Source organism: Heteronotia binoei, chromosome 1 (assembly GCF_032191835.1).
Source record: "Heteronotia binoei isolate CCM8104 ecotype False Entrance Well chromosome 1, APGP_CSIRO_Hbin_v1, whole genome shotgun sequence".
Lineage (NCBI taxonomy): Eukaryota > Metazoa > Chordata > Lepidosauria > Squamata > Gekkonidae > Heteronotia > Heteronotia binoei.
In genome coordinates, this window is record NC_083223.1 from 205,461,392 (window position 1) to 205,485,089 (window position 23,698).

The following is a 23,698-nucleotide window of genomic DNA, read 5'->3' on the forward strand; positions in this document are numbered from 1 at the left end:
TCCCTTTTTGGCCACTTGTTCTAAGACTACACTACCAATGTATCAGCTACATCCATGCTTGTAATCAGATCATCAGAGGGTTAACTGAATACATAATTTGAAAACAATGTTGTTGTACAGGTGATTCTGAAGTTCAGACTTAGTTAACGGCACTGTTGATCCATGACTAACAAAAGAATTCTGTTCATTTGCCCAGGGCTGTGGTAGACCTGGTCTTAGCTTGGTAGCGAACTGTAACCACATCTGAGCAGAATTACTGATTAAGAAGAAGTCACTTTTACACAACCATTTTTGAGAGTTGACCCAAACTTGTCAGAGGTCTCAAAGGATGTCTGTATAAAACAAAAGCTCAAGTCCTATGTATACTTAGGAGCAAACCCCATTAAACATGTGAAGCTTAGCATGTATAGGGTCAGGCGGTAGCAACAGTGCAGAAGCATGGTGGATTGGAGAAAATCAATGGGATACTATCATGCCTAGTTATAAACTCTGCAGGCCCAATAAGGAGGGAGGTTTGGGGGGAGATCTTCAGGAGGTGCTACAAAGCTTGCCTGTTTGCCATGGCATTGAGGGGTGTTGAAAGCAGGCATCTTTTAAGGGGAGGAGGGAGAGGGAATTTTGGGCTTGCTGTTTAACTTTTACTTTAGCTGGAGATGTTTTAATAATTATATTCACAGCTTCGTAACTCACTACTGCGTCCCATTTTGGAGAAATCAGGAGACTGTTCAGATGCCTTAAAAGTCTGTAGGCTCCTGAGTTGTTACTCCCCGAAAGACACTGAAATAGTAGTCAAGTTTATTTTTCTGGCCACCATGATATGCCAAAGGATTTTGTAGCCATAGTTTTAATTGATAACAATGTTTCTAAATTTTAATTGTACCTGTTGTATTTTATAAGTAATTTTTATTCTGTATAATTTGGTAATCCGTTTATTCTGCATTACTGATTTCTTTTATGCCAATGAAGGCTGATGATGATAATTATTATAGTTAGCCTTCTTGAACCACGAAGGAAGGTGGGGTATACATGTTTAAATAAATAAATAAGCAATCATGGGATAAGAGGACAGGTCTTCTTACAGATTAAAAATTGGCTAAACAATAGAAAGCCAAGAGTAGCAATACACAGAGAGTTGTCACAATGGAGGGAAGTAAGCAATGAGGTCATATAAGACTTGGTATTGGGGGGTGGGGTGCTGTTCAGTTTCTTTGTAAATGATCTGTAATCAGGGGTAAGTGGTTTAGTGGCCAAGTTTGCAGATGACACAAAATAATTCAGGATGGTGAAACCCAGGGCTGACAGTGAAGAGCTCCAGGAGGATCTCCACAAATTGTGTGAGTGAGTGGCAGTCTGGCAAATGATATTAGTTGAGTTTTGCAGGTGTCATCCCTTCAGTCATAAAAGGGTTAAGCTGGCATCTCTGTAAGATAATGAACAAGTTTATGCTAGAATTAATTATGTGTTGAGTAGAATCTTTCCACCAAAAAGGGGGAGGTGACCCTAGGATTGACTATTGGGTAATCAATATATGAGGGATAATTCATGCCATTCTGCATTTACAAAAGGGGTAGAGCATTTGGATGGGAAATTTCATCTTGTGGTCATAAGTGTAAGAGGGAGTGAGTTAGGCTGTTATAGTTTTTCTTTCCATGTAACCCTTTCCTTTAATTTTGTAGTAAACTTTTTCTTAGAAGCTAAACACACACATCTGGATGCATTGTTCTGCTGCACTTTATTTACTCTGCTAAATATCCAGCAATGTTCAGTGCAAGTAACTGTAAAGTGTGTGCATTTAAATAAAAAAATCTCAATTTCAGGCATAAGCTAATGTGGTCTGAACTTGGTAAGGCTTAGAGGGAAGAGAGACATTGAGATCATAGTGGATGGCTCAATGAAAATGTCAAGCCTGTGTGCAGTAGCACTAAAAAAAAAAGGCAAACTCTGTGCTAGGAACTACTGGAAAAGGGATTGGTAATAAGATGGCAAATATTATAATGCCCCTGTATAGATCTGTGGTATGGCCCCATTTAGAAAACTGTGTAGTTCTGATCAGTGTATCTCAAAAAGGACATTGCAGCACTGAAAAAAGTGCAGAAGAGGGCAACCAAAATGATTAAGGAGTTAGAGCACCTTCGCTATGAGGAAAGTCTGAAGAGTCTGGGACTTTTTAATTTACAAAAAGGATGACTAATGGGGGGACATGATAGAGGTTTATAAAATTACTAGGAATAAGACCCATTGTGGAGAAAAATACAATGGGTTCTAGAAAGAGGCTCTGGGCGTTTGCCCTCCACCTTTACTGTCTTCCCATTCACCCCCCCCCCCTTGGGGTCTTCCCCACCTCCAACTACCACCTGCCCCCAGCCACCTCTTCCTCTCAACTATCGCCACACCCTTGGCACTTCACTATTCCCCCACCACCACCTGTGACACTCACTCACTCCCCATCCCTTGCTGCCTTCCCACCCTCTTCACAGCTGGAACAGATGCCAGCTTTCCCCTGCCCTGCATGTGTGTGTGTGTCCATGTCTGTGGTGACTCAAAGAATGGAGATAAGGAAGAATAATTATGGGATGTGCAGGGGGGCATGACAACAGTCACACTGGCACTGAAGCTCAGCATCCCTTTTGTTTGCAGTGCATTGCTGCTGCCTTTTCCTGTCATATTCAGCCTTGTGGTGTTTAGCATCAGCATGAGCTTTTGGCCTGGCATGGTTGCGTTATATCAAGGTGGCCATTTTCTGTAGGGGAACTGACCTGACTTTAGTTTTCCAACTCCTCCCCCCTCCCTGCAGCTTCTGACTAGGAAAAGTACAGTCTTTCTTTGTAGTGTGAACCAAAGCAAAAGGGAAACAACCTCAGCAGGGTATAATGACATGGAGTCTACCCTGCAAAGCAGCCATTTTCTCCAGCGGAAAGAAACTATGCACTAAAAAAATACAGTAATATGTGAATTTTCTATCTTGAAGCACTAAAAATATATTTTTTCCAAGTCCTTTTACAATGCATCACACATATGACTGTATAACAGTTACAGTAGCCACATTCCAAGGTTCATACAGGCAACATCTACTTAAATTTCAATGACAATGTCCGAAGTAGCATCTTAATCAGTGCTGACCCAGAGCCGTGCATTTTGAGAAATGTCGAAAGTCCACACGAAGAGAGAAAGAGAACTCACCTCTTACAGAACTTACGGTGGTTTCGATGCTCTTCTTCTGCTCAGTCTCTCATACAAATAATTTCTATTGGCTCCATAGATTACACCTTCTTATGCATGGATCAATGCAATCTCTTGAATGTTCTGCACTCAGACGTTGGTGGCTATTGATAGGGATTAATGCAGATTCATGGAGGATAGATCTGTCACTGGCTAATAGCCATGGTGGCTAAAGGGAAGCTCCACATTCAAAGGCAAGAAATCCCAGAATCCCAGAATATCAGGGGAAGACCTCAGCCTGTACGCCCTGTGGTTGGTCCTCCAGAACACCATGGTGCAAGACAGGATGCTGGACTAGATGGACCATTGGTCTGATTCTGCACTTTAGATTTAGCATGGTGCTGAACTTGAATTTGGGAGACCAGTATTCCTATTCACTCTTGGCCATGAAATGATATTGTGTTTTTGGGCAAGAAATAACCTTGCCTTGAGTTCCCATCTTTTAAATGGAAATAATGCTCACCTAGTCTTACACAGGATTATTACAAACAAAATGCTGGTTCTTAGTTTAAACCATGGTTTGTGGAGAGCCAGAATCTCATCTGCATTAAACAATAGGCTTGATATAAGAGAATCAGGATATATCATTAATTAGTCTTAAGCTAAAAATGATGCATGAGCTATCTCTCTCGGCTTGACTTCGCGAACGAAGATTTAAGAAGGGTGCAGTAGTCCACGTCTGCTGCAGGCTCGCTGGTGGCTGACAAGACCAATGCTATACATATTAAGGAATATTATGTTTAAAATGGTTTCATATTGTTAGTACATTGAAAGCAGGTTTTGCTGAGAGACTTCTCAGTGTATGGGACTCTTAATTTATTCCCAAGGGAAATATGGATTACCATTACCTATTATTTTATCCAGCCATCTCTTAGATCAGGGGTCCCCAACCCCCGGTTCAGTGGTCCATGGCCTGTTAACAACTGGGCTGTGAGTTGTATAATTATTACATTATGTATTACAATATAATAATAATAAGACGACATTGGATTAATATCCTGCCCTCCACTCTGAATCTCAGAGTGGCTCACAATCTCCTTTATCTTCCTCCCCCACAACAGACACCCTGTGAGGTGAGTGGGGTTGAGAGAGGTCTCCCAGAAGCTGCCCTTTCAAGGACAGCTCTGCAAGACCTATGGCTGACCCAAGGCCATTCCAGCAGCTGCAAGTGGAGGAATGGGGAATCAAACCCAGTTCTCCAAGATAAGAATCTGCACATGTAACCACCGCACCAAAATAAAATGCACAATTGTATCATCCCAAAACCATCGCACCCCCCCCCCCCTCGCTGGTCCGTGGAAAAATTCCACAAAACCGGTCCCTGGTGCCAAAAAGGTTGGGGACCACTGTCTTAGATTGTTGTAGCATGACTGAGCATCTGGCTTGACCATTAACCTGGCTGAATACCAGAGAAATTTTAAACCACTGGTTTATGTTGCTTCCATATATAGCTCAGCCAACCCCCCTCTCCTCCCCCAGTGCAGTGTTAGCTGCAGCTACCTTTCAAGGCAAGCCGAAGCATATTTGAGAATGATTTCATTGGTGTTGGTGGTATAATTAAACTCTTTTATGGTTAGCTGTGTATCATACCAAGCATAGTTAGGAGGAAGACCAGCTATTTTTTAAAAAAATAATTCTTTTTTTTTTTTTACATAGTCATGGACTACTTGATATGTCTACTGTATGGAAGGGTCTGAACAAAATATTGGGACTCAGTTATGTGACTCAGATTGAAAGGCTCTCCTTTCAATCCACATCTGTTGAAAGGTCTACATGAAAGTGTCTGGGTTTGGCTCAATATCCCTAGCCCTACCTGGGGGCAGGGCACAGAGGAGCAGCAACTGGCCACTAAGCACATGGATAACAACAATCCTGGCCATCCATAGCAAACACTGGTGTTGAAGAACAGCTTCAGTATGCCAGATGAACCTGGGATGAGGCAATGCCCCATCAGCCCAATGATGGAGGGGTGGGACATCCTGCATGGCCAGCTAAGAAATGGCTGTCATCAGGCTGTTCAGGCTGCAGCTGAGCCCAAGGCAAGATTACATCCTCCCTTTACTTCCCATGGGAACTGCAATCTTTGTAGAAGGTAGAGGAAGTGCTAGGAGCAGCATGCTCAACAGGCTGTTTTCTTGAAGATCTGGGATATTGGACCGGATCACATCCTGGTTTAGCTCTTTTCAGCCCTAGAAATGGAGGAGAGGAAGAAGACGACGACTGCAGATTTATACCCTGCCCTTCTTTCTGAATCAGAGACTCAGAGTGGCTTACAATCTCCTATATCTTCTCCCCCCACAACAGACACCCTGTGATGTGGGTGGGGCTCTTACAGCAGCTGCCCTTTCAAGGACAACTCCTGCGATAGCTCTGGCTAACCCAAGACTATTCTAGCAGCTGCAAGTGAAGGAGTGGGGAATCAAACCTGGTTCTCCCACGTAAGAGTCCGCACACTTAGCCACTACATCAAACACCAAGCTGGATACAGTTAACCCCTTCTCCTGTCTATGGCTGAGACCCAGAGCAGTGAGATTCTGAAGGTGCATTGACCTCTGCCAACCCCAGTGAGCTAGTAAATCCACCCAGAAAGGTATGCCAGTCAAATTTTATGGTAACATATTTTTTTAATCTGAATGATCTGCGTGTCCCCTTGCTCACAATGTGGTTGTACTTTGTGTGTACACAGGCAGAGTGAAATGGTGTCACAATGGTTAAAGGCATATGTTATGTCTAAAAACAATCAAACAATCTTAGAACACAAGTGACACCCTCCATGTGGGTCATGCTATGGCCTTCCACATTAGTTACTTGTCCACTCTGAGTACATGCATATACATGCGCACACAAACATACGTGGATAGTTAGTTATTTATGTACTATGTTGATTTAATTTGTGGACTATATAAATAAAAGGACAAGATACTGAGTGAACAGTGGTGACAAATCATGCAGATCTGGTTAATACCTAATAGAGGTTCTTCAATAATATTGGTCCTGTGAAATGCATCACGTTCAAATCAGATTGTTGGGGGGAATGTGCTCCTTCTGCCCCTTCTGGTTTCCCTTGCTGCTCATCTGGACTGCCTTTGCTCTTTTTAAATTGCATGTACTTGTACCCGCGCAAGTTCTACATTGAGTTAATGGATCTGGACGTTGTTGCCTTGTTTCAGATTTCTTAAAATGTCTGAGCCCAGTTCAGTTGAGGTACTCTTAAAAATCCCTTAAAGAAAAGCCAGAAAGGAGAGGAGCTCAGTGTGAGTGTGTGTGTGTGTGAGAGAGATTTTTCTGTAATGTGCTGAATAATTCTCCTGGTATTTTGAATGAGTTCTCATTCTATTATAGATGGTTATTAAAGGAATGCAATGTACTTATACCTTGTTCTTGGTCTCCCTGTAATTTGCTATAATTAATTCAGGAGTCCAAGGGCAGACAATAAGGACTGGGTTGAGGCATGTCTTTGGTTGCTTGTGGTCCCTTTTTAAAAATCCAATCTTGATGTACTTCTTTTGGTGTCTACTTTTATCTTACAGAATATCCAAAATTTGAAATTCAGTGAAGAAAAAAATTTAGGTAAAGTTTTTGAGAACTAAGCATTTCCCCCATTTGTATTGGCAGCTTTCTTTCTTCTCTATCAGGGTGTCTTTGACTGGACACATTGAAATTTAGCAAATGAACTGCATGCTGGCGTGGCAACAGGAAAAGCTTCTAGGTGGCTAAAATTAATCAGGCCAGACTTTTCCTGTTACTGCATTTCCATGCTGATCTTCATGCAGTTCACATACTAAACCGGGGTGGCCAAACAGTGGTGTTTAACACACATTGTGTGGCTCTCATTGCCCCCACTGCCACATTGGTTGGCTTGGAGAATGCATTTAAAGTTAAAATTGCTTTCTTTCCACATCTCCTTCCCTCCCCCATCTATTTTCCTCCCTCCCTTCCTCGCAACTCTCACATATCTTCAGGGCTTTTTTTGTAGCAGGAACTCCTTTGCATATTAGGCCAACACCCCCTGATGTAACCAATCTTCCTGGAGCTTACAGTAAGCCCTGTAAGAAGGCCTTGTAAAAAAAGCCCTGTCTGATGTCCATGTCTTGGGGCTCTCAAACATCTCATGTTTATTCTGTGTGGCTCTTAACATTAAGCAAGTTTGGCCACACCTGTGCTAAACAGTCTGTTAGTCTAGCTGTTAATGTGGGCCTGCATTATTTGATACCACCAAGCCAGACATAGCCCAGCTGCTGACTGAGGCCTGTGACGGGTTGTATAAAGCTCCTGCGCAGATGTCTACCTGAAATGGTAAAACCAAGAGAATTGTCAAGCACCTAGTATTGCTGGTAGATTGTTCAGCTTGATGGGTCACAAATTGTGCAACCAGGACCTGTCCCATGAAAAAAGAACAGCAAAGTTTGCAATGTTACTGAAAACCCTTTATTGACTTAGCACACATATATTAATTTCTCTTGTAATTTTTGTAGTAAACAAAATATGTATTCTTTGGACAAAGAGAGTCTCATACAGTTACAACAGGACTACCAGTGTATTTAGAGTTAAAGTTACACTTGTAATAGTACCTGTATAACCACAGGTTAGGAAAGGTAGTACAAAATCTAACAGGTCAAACAAGCAGGGTAGATGAAGATATAAGGGAACACAGGCTGTGGCAAATCAAATGCAAGACTGTGATCAGGCAGACAAAAAGGGACTATGAGGAGCATATTGCAAAAAACAAAGACCAACAATAAACATTTCTTCAAATACATTAGAAGCAGGAAACCAGCCAGGAAGGCAGTGGGGCCCTTGGATGACCAAGAGGTAAAAGGATTACTGAAGGAGAATAGGGAAATGACTGAGAAGCTGAACGCAATTTTTGCCTCCGTCTTCACTGTGGAAGATGAGAAGTGTTTGCCCGCTCCAGAACCACTAATTTTGGAAGGGGTGTTGAAAGACCTGAGTCAAATTGAGGTGACAAGAGAGGAGGTCCTACAACTGATTGATGAATTAAAAACTAACAAGTCACCAAGTCTGATGGCATACATCCAAGAGTTCTTTCAGAACTCAAAGTTGAACTTGTGGATCTCCTAACAAAAAAATGTAATCTTTCATTGAAATCTGCCTCCGTTCCTGAGGACTGGAAGGTAGCAAATGTCACCCCCATCTTTAAAAAGGGTTCCAGAGGAGATCCGGGAAATTACAGGCCAGTCAGTCTGACTTCAATACCAGGAAAGTTGGTAGAAAGCATTATCAAGGACAGAATGAGTAGGCACATTGATGGACTCGGGTTATTGAGGAATACTCAGCATGGGTTCTGTAAGGGAAGATCTTTTGTCACTAACCTGTTACAGTTCTTTGAGGGGGTGAACAAACATGTGGACAAAGGGGACCCAATAGATGTTGTTTACCTTGACTTCCAGAAAGCTTTTGATAAAGTTCCTCATCAAAGGCTCCTTAGTAAGCTCAAGAGTCATGGAGTAAAAGGACAGGTCCTCTTGTGGATCAAAAACTGGCTAATTAATAGGAAGCAGAGAGTGAGTATAAATGGGCAGTCTTCACAGTGGAGGAAGGTAAGCAGTGGGGTGTCGCAGGGCTCAGTACTGGGTCCCATGCTCTTTAACTTGTTCATTAATGATCTGGAGTTGGGAGTAAGTAGAGAAGTGGCCAAGTTTGTAGATGACACTAAATTGTTCAGGGTGGTGAGAACCAGAGAGGATTGTGAGGAACTCCAAAGGGATCTGTTGAGGCTGGGTGAGTGGGCATCAACATGCCAGATGAGGTTCAATGTGGCCAAGTGCAAAGTAATGCACATTGGGGCCAAGAATCCCAGCTACAAATACAAGTTGATGGGTTGTGAACTGGCAGAGAATGACCAAGAGAGAGATCTTGGGGTCATGGTAGATAACTCATTGAGAATGTCAAGACAGTGTGCGATTGCAATAAAAAAGGCCAACACCGTGCTGGGAATTGTTAGGAAGGGAATTGAAAACAAATCAGCCAGTATCATAATGTCCCTGTATAAATTGATGGTGTGGTCTCATTTGGAATACTGTGTACAATTCTTGTAACCGCACCTCAAAAAGGATATTATAGCATTGGAAAAAGTCCAGAAAAGGGCAACTAGAATGATTAAAGATTTGGAACACTTTCCCTATGAAGAAAGGTTAAAACGCTTGGGGCTCTTTAGCTTGGAGAAATGTTGACTGCGGGGTGACATGATAGAGGTTTACAAGATTATGCATGGGATGGAGAAAGTAGAGAAAGAAGTCCTTTTCTCCCTTTCTCACAATACAAGAACTCATGAGCATTTAATGAAATTGCTGAGCAGTCCAGTTAAAACAGATAAAAAGAAGTACTTAACCCAAAGGATGATTAACATGTGGAATTCACTGCCACAGGAGGTGGTGGAGCAGAGGTCCATCAGTGGCTATTAGCCACAATGTGTGTGTGTGTGTGTTTGTGTGTGTGTGTGTGTGTATATATATATATATATATATATATATATATATATATATATATATATATATATATATATATATATGTATGTATATATGTGTGTGTTTGTGTGTGTATATGTATGTATACACACACACACACACACATATATTGGCCACTGTGTGACAGAGTGTTGGACTGGATGGGCCATTGGCCTGATCCAACATGGCTTCTCTTATGTTCTTATTAGAGAGAAAAAGACTTCCTTCAGGAAGACTTGCCCAAATGAAGCAAACAAAAACCAACACAAACTTACACAAAGAAAATGCAAACACTCACTTAGGGAAGCAAAAAAGAATTGTTAAAAGTATAAAGACCAACAATAAATTATTTTTAAATACATTAGGAACGGGAAACCAGCTTGGGAACAGTTTGACCATTGATTAAAAAGAATTAAAGGAGTACTAAAGCTGTGACCAGGATAGCCTATTGTTGTTGGATCTCAGAAGCTAAACATGGCCAGTCCTGGTTAGTGTTTGGATGGGAGACCACAAAGAAATGCCAAGGTACAAAGAATACAGAGGCAAGCAATGGTAAACCATCTCTGAAAATCTCTTGCCTTGAAAACCCTAAGGGGTCACGATACGTTGGCTGTGACACACAAAAAAAGCCCCAGGAAGGTGATTGCTGAGAAGCTAAATGAAATCTGCTATTTACTTTTTATCCTAGAAAAAAGAAGAGTAAGAGATGACATGATAGAGGTTTATAAAATTATGCACAACATGGAGAGAGTGGACACCTCTTTCATAATACTAGAACCTAGGGTCAGGAGAACATAAGAGCCCTGCTGGATCAAACCAGTGGTCCATCTCACCTAGCATCTTGTTTCACACGGTGGCTAACCAGTCCATTATGAACCTACTGCCCGCCAGCATCACTAAATGCCCTCAAGTTCTGATATTCTGGAAAAGGAAAAAAATCCTTTGTCAACTCTCTCCACTCCATGCATAATTTTATAAATCTCTATCATGCCCCCCCACAATCGTCTCTTTCTGAACTGAGAAGTCCCAGACTCTTAGGCCTTTCCTCATAGAAAATGTGCTCCAGCTCCCAATGATTTTGCTAGCCCTCTTCTGTATTTTTTTCCAGTTGCAATATCCTTTTTGAGATATTATGACCACTGCTTAAGTCAGAGGTGTCGAACTCATTTGTTATGAGGGATGGATCTGATATACATAAGACCTTGTTGGACCGAGCCATGTATGTACCTATTTAAGATTAGGTAGCAAAGGTATAAACATTATCAAGGATGCGGAGAAATACCTTTAAAGTTTTGTTTGTTTGTTTGTTTTAAAAAAACCACCTTAAAATATGCTTAAAACATTAACACTCGTTGATCGTAAAGGTGCTTTCTTTGTATTTCTCATGTGGGATCCAGGGAACTGGGCAAAAAGAAAGCTCTGCCTCTTTCTCTCCCTCCCCAGGGGACTGGTTGGGAGCCTCAACCAATAGAAGGAAGAGAGGCTTGGCTCAGTAGCTCTGCTGTACAATTGAAAGAGCCTAGCCAAGCTTTCCTCCCCAAAGGAGGAGCCTCAGCCAATGCAGAACAGAGAAGTTTTGCTCTGTAGCTCCTGTGTGATTGAGCAAGCCTGGCAAAGCAAGCTGTGATGCAGAAGGAAGCAAGAGAGAGGGAGAAGGAAACAGATGACAGCCAGTTGCTTGCAGGCGTGATAGGAGCCCACTGGGGGCCTGATTCGACCCACGGGCCAAATGTTTGGCACCTCTGGTTTAAGTCCTTTCATTGTGAGAACTGTCCATTGATTCCTACTCTTTGCTTCCTGTCATTTAACCAGCTCTTAATCCATAACAGTAGCCATCTTCTTATTCCGTGGCTTATCCCATCTATTGAAGCTGAAGGGTGGGAGATTCAGGACAGACAAAGGGAAATATTTCTTCACACAGCGACTAGTTAATTTGTGGAACTCACTGCCACATGGCAGCAAACTTGGAAGGCTTTAAAAGGGGAGTTTGACAAATTCATGGATGACGGGGTATCAGTCATTATGAATCATGATGGATATCTATTTCCTCCAGTACCAAAGGCACTATGGCTCTTTAAATCAGTTGCTGAGGAGGGAGCGCACACAGGATAATGCTTCTGCAGTGTTGCTGTATGTGGGCTTCCTAGAGGTAGCTCACTGGCTACTGTGTGAACAGAATAGTAAACTAAATAGACCTTTGATCTGATCCAGTATGACTGTTTTTATGCCCTTATATTAAAAACCGAGTTCTTTTGTATTATCAAGCACATTAAGAACATAAGAGAAGCCATGTTGGATCAGGCCAACGGCCCATCAAGTCCAACACACTGTGTCACACAGTGGCAAAAAATTTTTTTATATACACACATACACTGTGGCTAATAGCCACTGATGGACCTGTGCTCCATATTTTTATCTAAACCCCTCTTGAAGGTGGCTATACTTGTGGCCGCCACCACCTCCTGTGGCAGTGAATTCCACATGTTAATCACCCTTTGGGTGAAGAAGTACTTCCTTTTATCCGTTTTAACCTTTCTGCTCAGCAATTTCATCGAATGCCCACGAGTTCTTGTATTGTGAGAAAGGGAGAAAAGTACTTCTTTCTCTACTTTCTCCATCCCATGCATTATCTTGTAAACCTCTATCCTGTCACCCCGCAGTCGACGTTTCTCCAAGCTAAAGAGTCCCAAGTGTTTCAACCTTTCTTCATAGGGAAAGTGCTCCAGCCCTTTAATCATTCTAGTTGCCCTTCTCTGGACTTTCTCCAATGCTATAATATCCTTTTTGAGGTGCGGCGACCAGAACTGCACACAGTACTCCAAATGAGACCGCACCATCGATTTATACAGGGGCATTATGATACTGGCTGATTTGTTTTCAATTCCCTTCCTAATAATTCCCAGCATGGCGTTGGCCTTTTTTATTGCAGACGCACACTGTCTTGACATTTTCAGTGAGTTATCTACCACGACCCCAAGATCTCTCTCTTGGTCAGTCTCTGCCAGTTCACACCCCATCAACTTGTATTTGTAGCTGGGATTCTTGGCCCCAATGTGCATGACTTTGCACTTGGCCACATTGAACCGCATCTGCCACGTTGACGCCCACTCACCCAGCCTCAACAGATCCCTTTGGAGTTCCTCACAATCCTCTCTGGTTCTCACCACCCTGAACAATTTTGTGTCATCCGCAAACTTGGCCACTTCACTGCTCACTCCCGACTCTAAATCATTTATGAACAAGTTAAAGGGCATGGGACCCAGTACCGAGCCCTGCGGCACCCCACTGCTTACCGTCCTCCACTGCGAAGACTGCCCATTTATACTGACTCTCTGCTTCCTATTACTAAGCCAGTTTTTGATCCACAAGAGGACCTGTCCTTTTACTCCATGACTCTCAAGCTTTCTAAGGAGCCTTTGATGAGGAACTTTATCAAAAGCTTTCTGGAAGTCAAGGTAAACAACATCTATCGGGTCGCCTTTGTCCACATGTTTGTTCACCCCCTCAAAGAAATGTAACAGGTTAGTGAGGCAAGATCTTCCCTTGCAGAACCCATGCTGAGTCTTCCTCAATAACCCGTGTTCATCAATGTGCCTACTCATTCTGTCCTTGATAATGGTTTCTACCAACTTTCCTGGTATTGAAGTCAGACTGACTGGCCTGTAATTTCCCAGATCTCATCTGGAACCCTTTTTAAAGATGGGGGTGACATTTGCTACCTTCCAGTCCTCAGGAACGGAGGCAGATTTCAATGAAAGATTACAGATTTTTGTTAGAAGATCCACAAGTTCAACTTTGAGTTTTTAATAATTATCAGAATAATTGTTTGGATATTCAAAATGAAACAAACATTTTTGAACATATGCATTATGCATAGGAATTATCTAATGCTATAGGTTCCCTAACATAAGAATGTCATGCATTTTGAGTGAGTAAAACCTTACGTTAAAAAGCATTTTACCATGAAAATATTTCACAGGAGTTTTTCAGTGCTCTCTGGAATGTAATATATATTTTTCCATTGGAAATACTGAAAAAAGACTGTTGGAACTATCCCGCCCCCAGCATTTCACATCTTTCATTTTGAAAAGCTTTGTATATCTGAAAACTAAACAGTACATCTTCCGGCACACAAGTGGTTAGCTTTGAAGTGGTTAGCTTTGTTGTGTAGGGTTGTATTCTGTTGCACCTCTATAGAAAGGCAACTTGAAATAAAGTGATTTTTTTTCTCTTAGGGAAGCTCTTTATTGAATTCTTAAAATACATTTATACATTTCAAATAAATAAACTTTGTGTTGCATGAACTCAGTTATCTGCTTTCCAGAATTCTACTTGGTTGCCAGAAGACAACCACAATTGAACCCAAATTGTAATAGAACAGCAGAATAATATATATCAGAACCAAGGGACCCTGCTCATTTGAAATGCCATTTTGTAAGTGATCCTGTAATCTTCTGTGCCTTACGTAGGATTCTGCTGACAAGCAACAGACTCATTCAGTATGCTCTGATTGACAATGCAGTCTCTGTTAGAATAGATCCTCCTTGGAAAAGTAATGGTAGCAAAGAACCTGACAGGGGTTTCAAAGAAATTCACAAGGGCACTATCTTTGATTACATAAGCCCTTTTGCCCTCTTCTACTTTGATGATTCTAAGGCACAATCCTGTCATTTTATTGTAATTAGAACAATGTGCATCGGATAATACGCAAGGTTATAAATCATGTTTTTTGCTGAAGGGAGTTTGGGAAATAACCATCTTGCTATTACATCTTTGTCAGAACTTGCTTTCCCCTCCCATAAATACCCGTTGGAATGAGATTGGCAATCTGTAATAGCCTTACTGTCAAAGCACCAAAACGCATACTTTTTAAAAATCATAATTTGCAAGGAACCCCAAAGGAGGAGATTGCCTCCATTCTTGACTTATATCATTAGATGATGTTTTACTACTTAGTTCACTAATATGGAAAGAAGGACTTCATAAGCAGCAGCAGTGATTTCGTAAAATAGCCTCCCCCCCCATGTTGTAGTTGCAATGTAAGCACAGGGCTTTTATATGTGCTACTCATGCTAGACCTGCTCCACCACTGTCCTCACATAAAGGAGGGAAGTATTGTTATCACAGAGGCATTCTTAAAAATAGTCAGGGAGTCTGTGCACGGAATCACAGGATATGGGATATATGCTCCCTTCAACAAGCATTTATTTAAAAAGCCAAAAGTCCATTTGAATAAGGGAAGTAGCACTGCTGATGTTCAGCTCCTTTAAAAATAGGGAAGACATGCATGATCATTCCCATTCCAGAGCAGACTAGTGGAAGAGCACTCTGCTTTGGAAAAATTAAGGTGAGAATAATAATATTTTAAGAAGTTCTTAATGATGTATGGGAATGGAGAGATACTGTGCAGCAGTGCTTTTTTGTAGAAGCCCAACAGGAGCTCATTTGCATATTAGGCCACATCGCCTGGCCTTGCAGCACATAGCTGCTGCATGGCAGGTTGGGCCAGCCAGAGCCCTGGCCAGCCCAGGTGGAGCTCTGCTCCTGTGGGCTCCAGCAGAACCGCGCCCCCCCCCCCAGCCCTGCCATGCAATAACTGTCTGTGCACTGTATCTCTTGCAGTTGCAATAGATGAACTAGTTGGGGGTAGGACTAATAAGGACTACATTGTCTCAGAATCGAAGTATTACAGTTTGAGTGATGGGAAAATATTATGCCAACAAAAACCATTGCTTTGGGGAAACATGTCTGGTTCTCCCTTTTAAAAAATGAGTAATTGCTGCATATTTCTTGTGCAACCATCAATTGGAAGAGAAGGATGAACAGATGGGGCTGAGGGTGGAGAAAGATAACAACTTTATATTGATCACTTGTAAGTTACTTTTTGTGTTTTAATGTCAAAAAGGACTCCATTTCCTTAAAGGAGACAAAAAGGAGAATTTGAGGGAGAAGATGGGCAGTTTGGTGTAGTGGTTAAGTGTGCGGACTCTCATCTGGGAGAACTGGATTTGATTCCCTATCTCTCCGCTTGCAGCTGGCCTTCGGTTAGCCATAGCTCTGGCAGAGGTTGTCCTTGAAAGGGCAGCTGCTATGAGAGCCCTCTCAGCCTCACCCACCTCACAGGGTGTCTGTTGTGGGGGGAGAAGATACAGGAGATTATAAACCGTTATGAGACTCTGATTCAGGGAGAAGGGGGGGTATAAATCTGCAGTTCTGCAATTCTTCATCGTCATAGATACATCCAATACCATAAGATAAAATTAAACATACGATTGGGGATGCCAATAGAAGGTTGGCATTAAAATATGAGTCACAGATCTTTAAAGGTCAATCTTTATAGGGTTAGGTTGGAAAAAACTGAGAGCTAGATTAATAAACACTATATGTTACAATAAGAAGTAGCTGATCATCTAAAATTTCAGGGGAAGTAGGGCAGTCTAATTCCATTGCTTTCAGTGGTAAGCATTCCTTGTTTTCTCTGTCTTGCTCTTCAGCGTATCTTCCTGTATTTAAGCTCTTGTGTCTTAAAATAGGGGGACCAGTCTATATTCTGTGAAACTGATGCCATAAAATATACTCAAGCAACCACAGATCATTTAAACAAACTTCTCTCTCAGCGTATATCCGGAATGTACTAGGGTTGCCAGCCTCCTGTTGGTAGCCTGGAGAAAACCATGTATAGAAAAAAACTGGTAGCGATTTCACAATTGATTCCACAATTAGTAAAGATACATACAACAAAGAACAAGCTAATCTATGCATGATAATTCACAGAATAAATTGCAACAACCAATTGCTCCAAAATATAAGAAACAGAGTCCACGAAGTTGAAGAGCAGAGCTCTATAGGTATGCAAGATGTTGATTTTCAAAGCAGTAGTTGAACTGTGACACACTTCCGGTAATTTCACGTGTTTTGGACACCCTTTGTCTGACGCAGCTTATTTACACCTGGAACCAATGCTCAACGAATACATGCGCCTTAGTCTAGTCAGTTTCCTCAAGGCATTAGTGGTTCTCCATCGGAGGCTTATGCCTTGAGGAAACTGACTAGACTAACGCGCTGAAGACACCCAGATCTAGGGGTCTTAGTGGATCATAGGCTGAACATGAGTCAGCAGTGTGATGCAGTGGCTAAAAAGGCAAATGCAGTTTTGGACTGTATCAACAGAAGTATAGTGTCCAGATCACATGAAGTGATGGTATCGCTTTACTCTGCTCTGGTAAGACCTCACCTGGAGTATTGTGTTCAGTTTTGGGCACCACATTTTAAGAAGGATATAGACAAGCTGGAATGGGTCCAGAGGAGGGTGATGAAGATGGTGAGGGGTCTGGAGACCAAGTCCTATGAAGAAAGGTTGAAGGAGCTGGGGATGTTTAGCCTGGAGAGGAGGTAGCAGAGAGGTGACTTGATCACCATCTTCAAGTACTTGAAGGGTTGTCATATAGAGGATGGTGTGGAATTGTTTTCTGTGACCCCAGAAGGTAGGACCAGAACCAGTGGGTTGAAATTAAATCAAAAGAGTTTCCGGCTTAACATTAGGAAGAACTTCCTGACCGTTAGAGTGGTTCCTCAGTGGAACAGGCTTCCTCGGGAGGCGGTGGGCTCTCTTTCCTTGGTGGTTTTTAAACAGAGGCTAGATGACCATCTGACAGCAATGAAGATCCTGTGAATTTAGGGGGAGGTATTTGTGAGTTTCCTGCATTGTGCAGGGGGTTGGACTAGATGACCCTGGAGGTCCCTTCCAACTCTGTGATTCTATGATGACATCCAGCTTTATCTGTTGTTGGACGGAAAGCCTGACTCTGCCTCAGATATTATAGATGAGGTGTTGGGGGCTGTGGCTGGGTGGTTACAGCAGAGTTGCCTGAAGTTAAATCCAGCAAAGATAGAGGTCCTGTACCTGAGGCTTGTGGGGTATGGGATCGGGAATCTGGCTTCCAACCCTTGGTGGAGCCTTGTTGATGCCAGCACCAAGGGTGAAAAGCCTAGGGGTGATACTGGATGCCTCACTTGCCATGGAGACCCAGGTCACCAATGTTGCCAAATCAGCCTTTTATCATCTCCAGCTGGTCAGGCAACTGATTCCCTGTTTCTTATCCCAGTGCTTAACTAAGTGATCCATGCAATGGTCACTTACAGACTGGATTACTGTAACTAGCTCTATATGGGGCTGCCCTTGAACTTGACCAGAAACAGCAGCTAGTGCAAATTGCAGTGGCACACTTGCTGACTGTGTGGGTGTGCATTCAGCTGGTGTTACACCAGTTGCATTGGCTGCTAATTGAATGCCGGATCTGGTTCAAGGTTTTGGTCTTAACCTTCAAAGCCATATGCGACCAGGAACCAACATACCTACAGGACTGTCTCACCTCATATGTGCCTTAGAGAGCCTTGAGCTCTTTGAACCAACACTTTTTGGTAGTCCCCAGCCCGAAAGACATTTGCCTAGACTTGACCAGGGCCAGGGCATTTTCTGGTCTGATCTAGTGGAACATACTTCCACTTGAGATCAGGGCCCTGTGGGATTTATTACAGTTCCACCAGGCCTTTGGTTGAGGTGGTGGATGTCCAACCATTTCAGCCTCCCCTGCTCATACTGCTCTACTCAACAGTCCCTCAGTGCTATAGAGATCTGCACAGCACTCGCTGGTGAATTGGATGCCCATTGAACACCTACAGGGTTGCCACTTTCTGGAAAGTCAGGGAAATGGAAATTGGTCAGGGGAATTAGTCTGAACTCAGGGACAGTTAGGGAAATTGTGATTAAAATATATTCAAGCAGTGGATTTTGCACCTGCTGCTGCAAGAGCATGATCTGTTATTGTGGCAACTGGAATAGAGAAGTAGCAGAATACAAGTAAAACTTAATGATGTCCTTTCCCAGCTCCACCTTTTTCTCAGCTCCACCCCCAGCAAGCAGCCTAATGTGTTTGTTGAGCTCTGTCCCTGCATGATTTCCAGGGTCTGCCTGTAGCATTTGCAAAGCTACACTGGTTCAAACGTTTAGCGGTTTATAAACTTTAAACATCTGTTTTCATCCCTACCCGCTAGTTTAACTAGCATTTAACTTACATAAGAAGATAAGCATGTTTTTAGGTCATGCTTGTGTATGGAATGGATGTTTTGTCTCCTGCAAAACCCAGCACAGAGTTGCAAATGAGTTTTGCTGCTGTTGTATTTCACAGACAACTAGCACTTTCTACTCTGCACCATGCAAAGTAAATTTTGCAAATGTGATTGCTTGTTCCTGCTGGAGTTTACAGAGTACTAACTTTCTCACCCTCTTTCCTGACTTCTTCCATACATAAAGGTTGCAAATGAGGGTTGTCTGCTTCTATAGATTGCAGAAACTCCACCTCCTTTCTGCTCCTTACTTTCTGGTTCCAGAAAGTGAAAGTGAAAATTTCCCAGCTTTGGAAAGTTCCTACTTGTTAGCATTCAGAGTTTACTTGAATTGAAGTTTGTATCTTGGTGTAATTTTTGGTGCAATTGCAAAACAGATGTTGCTGCAGTTAATGTTGAAAGAAGGTGATATTAAATCTCTTACTTTGGCAAATATTTTTGCAATTGAGACTTGTGTAGTTGTAGAGTGAAACATTTCATTAAGCCTTGCACTAATGCAACATGACCTATTCATTTTTGGTTTCAAACAATTTTATTAGTAACATATGGTAATGAATTTCAATTTCTTACTTCATTAATAATTACTTTTTAAAATCTATCTCATATATTACTTTCTACCCACCCCTCCCCCCGTTACTTGACCCCCGCCGGTGTTATATACTTAAAATCTTAATATTAAAGGTACCCTTAATTAATAAGAACCAAAATTAATATCCTCCTCCCTCTTGTACTTAGTCATTATCAAAAATTGTCCAATGTCCTTTTATTTTCCACTCTTTTTCTACATATCTTCTGAACTTTTTCCACTCCATCTTAAATACTTCTAAATCATAGTCTCTTAAGGTCCTTGTTAAATTGTCCATTTCACTCCATGTCATAACTTTTACAATCCAATCCCATTTCTCTGGTATTTTTTCTTGTTTCCGCAACTGCGCATACAATGTCCTAGCAGCTGAGAGCAAGTACCAAATTAAAATTCTATCTTCTTTTGGAAATTTTTCCATTTGTAATCCCAACAGAAAAGTCTCTGCAACTTTGTTAAATTCGTATCCCAAGATCTTAGAAATCTCTTGTTGAATCATCTGCCAGCACTTTTTTGCTCTTTCAGAAGTCCACCACATATGGACCTTCATGTTTTTTACATTTCCAACATCTATCTGGCATCTTATTGTTCATCTTTGCCAACTTTTTAGGAGTCATATACCATCTATGACCTATTCATTTTTTAACTTGTGGTTATATTTGAATGGTGGTCAGGGAAATTAACAAATGGTGGTCAGGGAAAGTCAGGGAAGTGAAGATAAAATTTTAATAGCAACCCTGCACCTAGTTGAGCCCATCCAGGAGACACTTTAGAATCCCGCAAATTGGTCTGCCATCTTTTTTTAATTGGTTTTATTTTGGTTTTAAATAGTATGTTTTAACATTGCTATCATGATACTGTTTTGTAATACTATTTTTGTGACATTGTTGTGATATGACTGTTCTGACTGCCCTGAGCTCGCTCATGGGGGAAGGTGGACTATAAATCAAATTATACTCCACTGGAATCCCTCCCTTCCCCAACCCCTGCCCTTCTCAGGCTCCAGCCCCAAAATCTCCAGGTATTTCCCAACCTGGAGCTGGCAACCCTAGGAATGTACTGTTATTTGGAGTGATAAGCTGGAAATGGGGCAAATTATAACAATATAGATCTCTTATATAAATATGTCATTTATATACAAGTATGAGACATGTGACTCCAGTTCTAGAGACAATGTGCTCTGTTAATAATTGAGGATCATTACAAACTTTGTGTGAATATTGCATGGTGAGTCTTTAAGGGCATTTGTATAGAAATCTGACTTGATCCCATAGCTCTAAACTAGAAATTTGGTTTATTTGCTAGGTAAGTGAATGACATGCATGCATCATGGTAGTAAAATGTACATTTGATTTCCATACCAACCTTCACAAAACTCGCAGTGCAGATGTGACATTTGTGGGTTCATGAAAACAACTCTGGAATACCAATAAGGCAGTTTTAGGATCACAGACTGTTGGCTAATTCTCTTTATATATTTTTTCTTCATAAACTTATTCAAAAATTCCTATTGGGCTTCAGAACTATCCAAACACCTCAGAATTTCAAAGCACACAGCCACTGTTTCCGACTCTGAGGTGACGTTTACACAACAACAATTTGAAGTGGCTTCTTAATAATAGTGTCACTGTTGTGTTTCAAGCTAGAAAACTAAGGCTTGGCCAGAACTTTGGTGCTGTCTAGTGGCAGGTCGCTGAATCTCTCTTTTAGTTTTATAGACTCTACAGTCTCAATTAAAAAAAGAAGCACAATTCTCTATTGTGAAATGACATAACAGTAAATGATGTGATTGCCTTGGGTGTGCTGGCTTTGTTCAAAAGTATACAAAGCATATGAAAAGATTTCCTTAATCCTCTCTTCTATTCTCCTTTTTTCAAGTTGGATACATGGCTATGTGAGCAGAGCTGATGCAGACACTGCTGCCTAAAATTTTTGTCTCTGTGTGTAAATTAACACTGGATGTAGGAACATAGTTTGACACCCTCCTGTATCTTTCTTGATGTAAGCCACCTAATGCTGCCATGACAATCCTGAGCCAGTGCTTTGGTGCCATGATTAAGTGGCTAAAGATGAACAAGTTGAAAATGAATCCTGGTTGGTAAGGCTGTGATCTTAGAGGATATTGTGGTCCCTGTGTTTAGGATATCTCCTTTCTGAATCTAGCATGGGGTGAGGGGGCTTACTTTATTTATTGTTGTTGCTAGAAAAAGAGCTGAGTTCAGATTCTGGAGAAAATGTTTTCCTCCATTTTCATCTGACATGGAAGTTAGTTGCCTACCTTTGACCTAACTGGCTTCATGAATTTGTCCCGGAGTAATCTGATGTAAAGATTTTTGTTATTACTGTTGTTAGTTAGTTTTAAATATTATATTATGGTTGGTGTCAAATATTTATTTATGATTTTGATTTGTAAATCATTTTTCATTTCATTTCATTTCATTTGATTTATATCACTGTGTCCCTGAATACTCACGGTCCTGAGCAATGAACAACAGTACTAAAATACGTAAGAATTAATACCATGTGGTTTGTTTAATCTTGCTGTAAAGTTTTTAATGTTGTAAGCTGCCCTGAGCCCGCTTGCAGGATAGGGCGGGGTATAAATAAAAAAATTAAATTAAATTAAATAGTTCAGTGGTAATCAAGTTGAGTTAAAATGATTCACAGATGGCATTGTCAAATTCTCAGCTGTGTCACCGCTTCCTCTAAATCGGGTGGCCAATGGTAGCTCTCCAGATGTTTTTGCCTACAACTCCCATCAGCCCCAGCCATTGGCCATGCTGGCTGGGGCTGATGGGAGTTGTAGGCAAAAAACATCTGGAGAGCTACCGTTGGCCACCCCTGCTCTAAATAATGCAACAGAACTTGAAAGGGAAAGGGGGGATAGATGAGAAAGGGAGAGAGCCAAGATGGTACCCATTGCTGCCCTCAGTCAAAGGCCTAGTGGAACATCTCTGCCTTATGGGCCCTGTGGAATTGCATTGAGTCCCGCAGGGCATGGATATTATTCAATTGAGATTTCCATGACCAGGAAGTGACAGGCCTGAAAAGGCTGTGACCCTGTTTGAAAACAGCCAGATGTCTTTTGGGCCGAGGACTATCAGTAAGTTTTTCTCAAAAGAGTGTAATACTCTTTGGGGGACATATCAGAGGAGGCAGTCCCAGAGGTACATAAGTCCCAGACCTCTCAAGGCCTTAAAGGTCAGTACCAAAACCTTGAACCTGACCTGGCACATTTTAGTTTTATTGTTGTCTGTTGGTTTTAAATATTGTTATGCACCACCTCGAGTCCTCTTAAGGAAAGCAAACAGTGAACATAAATAAAGGTGACAATGGCTATTTCAGAGATTTAAAACACTGCAGGGTATATTTTTCTAATTCTTAAACTAGCCATTGCAATCTTTCACTTGTCCGTATGCCAAATGTCATGTGCTAGATGAAGTAGGCATCTTTCATGAACACTTACACATTTTGTTTGGATAGAAAAAAAACTCAGCATTTTTTTGTTACTACCAGTAAATATCCATGTGCTCTGTTGGGTTCATTTTGCTGTATCTCTTGTTTGCAGGTATCAGTATTACCTACAAGTTAAAAAAGATGTTCTTGATGGGCGATTGAGATCTTCGTTGGAACAAGGCATAAGGCTAGCTGCATTGGCTGTTCAAGGTGCAGTGAGCACATTTGCTAATTTTTTCTGGTTTTATTTGTTTCTTAGACAAATTTTATTTGTTTCTTAGGCTGTAACAGGGATTTGGGGGGGGCAGTTTACAGTGGATAAAGTGTCAAGGAGTTGGGGGACTCAGGTTCAAATTTCTATTTTGCTTGGGATATCTTGGGCCAGTCACAGTCTGAGCCTGACTTATCTCACTGGGCTGCTGAGAGAATAAAAAGGATAAGAGGAGAACAATGCAAGACACTCTGTTTCCCTGCTTGAAAGAAAGGCAGGGTATAAATGAATTAAAAAATTAAAAAAGAAGAAGAGAACGTGAAGCTTATGTTGCTGGCAAAGGGTATGGTACAGTTCCTTAGAATGTAAGATGGGCTGTGTCAGACAAAAAGGTCTAGCTAGTCCATCACTCTATCCATTCACATTCTGGGTTAGCAGTTGCATTTCTTGCTGTTTATTTTTATTGTTAAAACATTTCTGATGCATTAAAGGTCCTTACAATACATCAGGGTGGCCAATGGTAGCTCTCCAGATGTTTTTTGCCTACAACTCCCCTGAGCCCCAGCCATTGGCCATGCTGGCTGGGGCTGATGGGAGTTGTAGGCAAAAAACATCTGGAGAGCTACCATTGACCAC

At 41.6% G+C, this 23,698-nt stretch overlaps 1 protein-coding gene across 1 annotated transcript in view; it reads left to right on the plus strand.

Annotated features, from left to right (window-relative positions):
• The window catches only part of PTPN14 (protein tyrosine phosphatase non-receptor type 14), a 219,902-nt gene that overhangs the window by 133,669 nt on the left and 62,535 nt on the right, over positions 1 to 23,698 (plus strand). Inside the window, exon 4 of the mRNA XM_060246847.1 lies at positions 22,964 to 23,061. Coding sequence (XP_060102830.1) covers positions 22,964 to 23,061 — 98 coding nt within the window. The remainder of the gene's footprint in view (positions 1 to 22,963; positions 23,062 to 23,698) is intronic.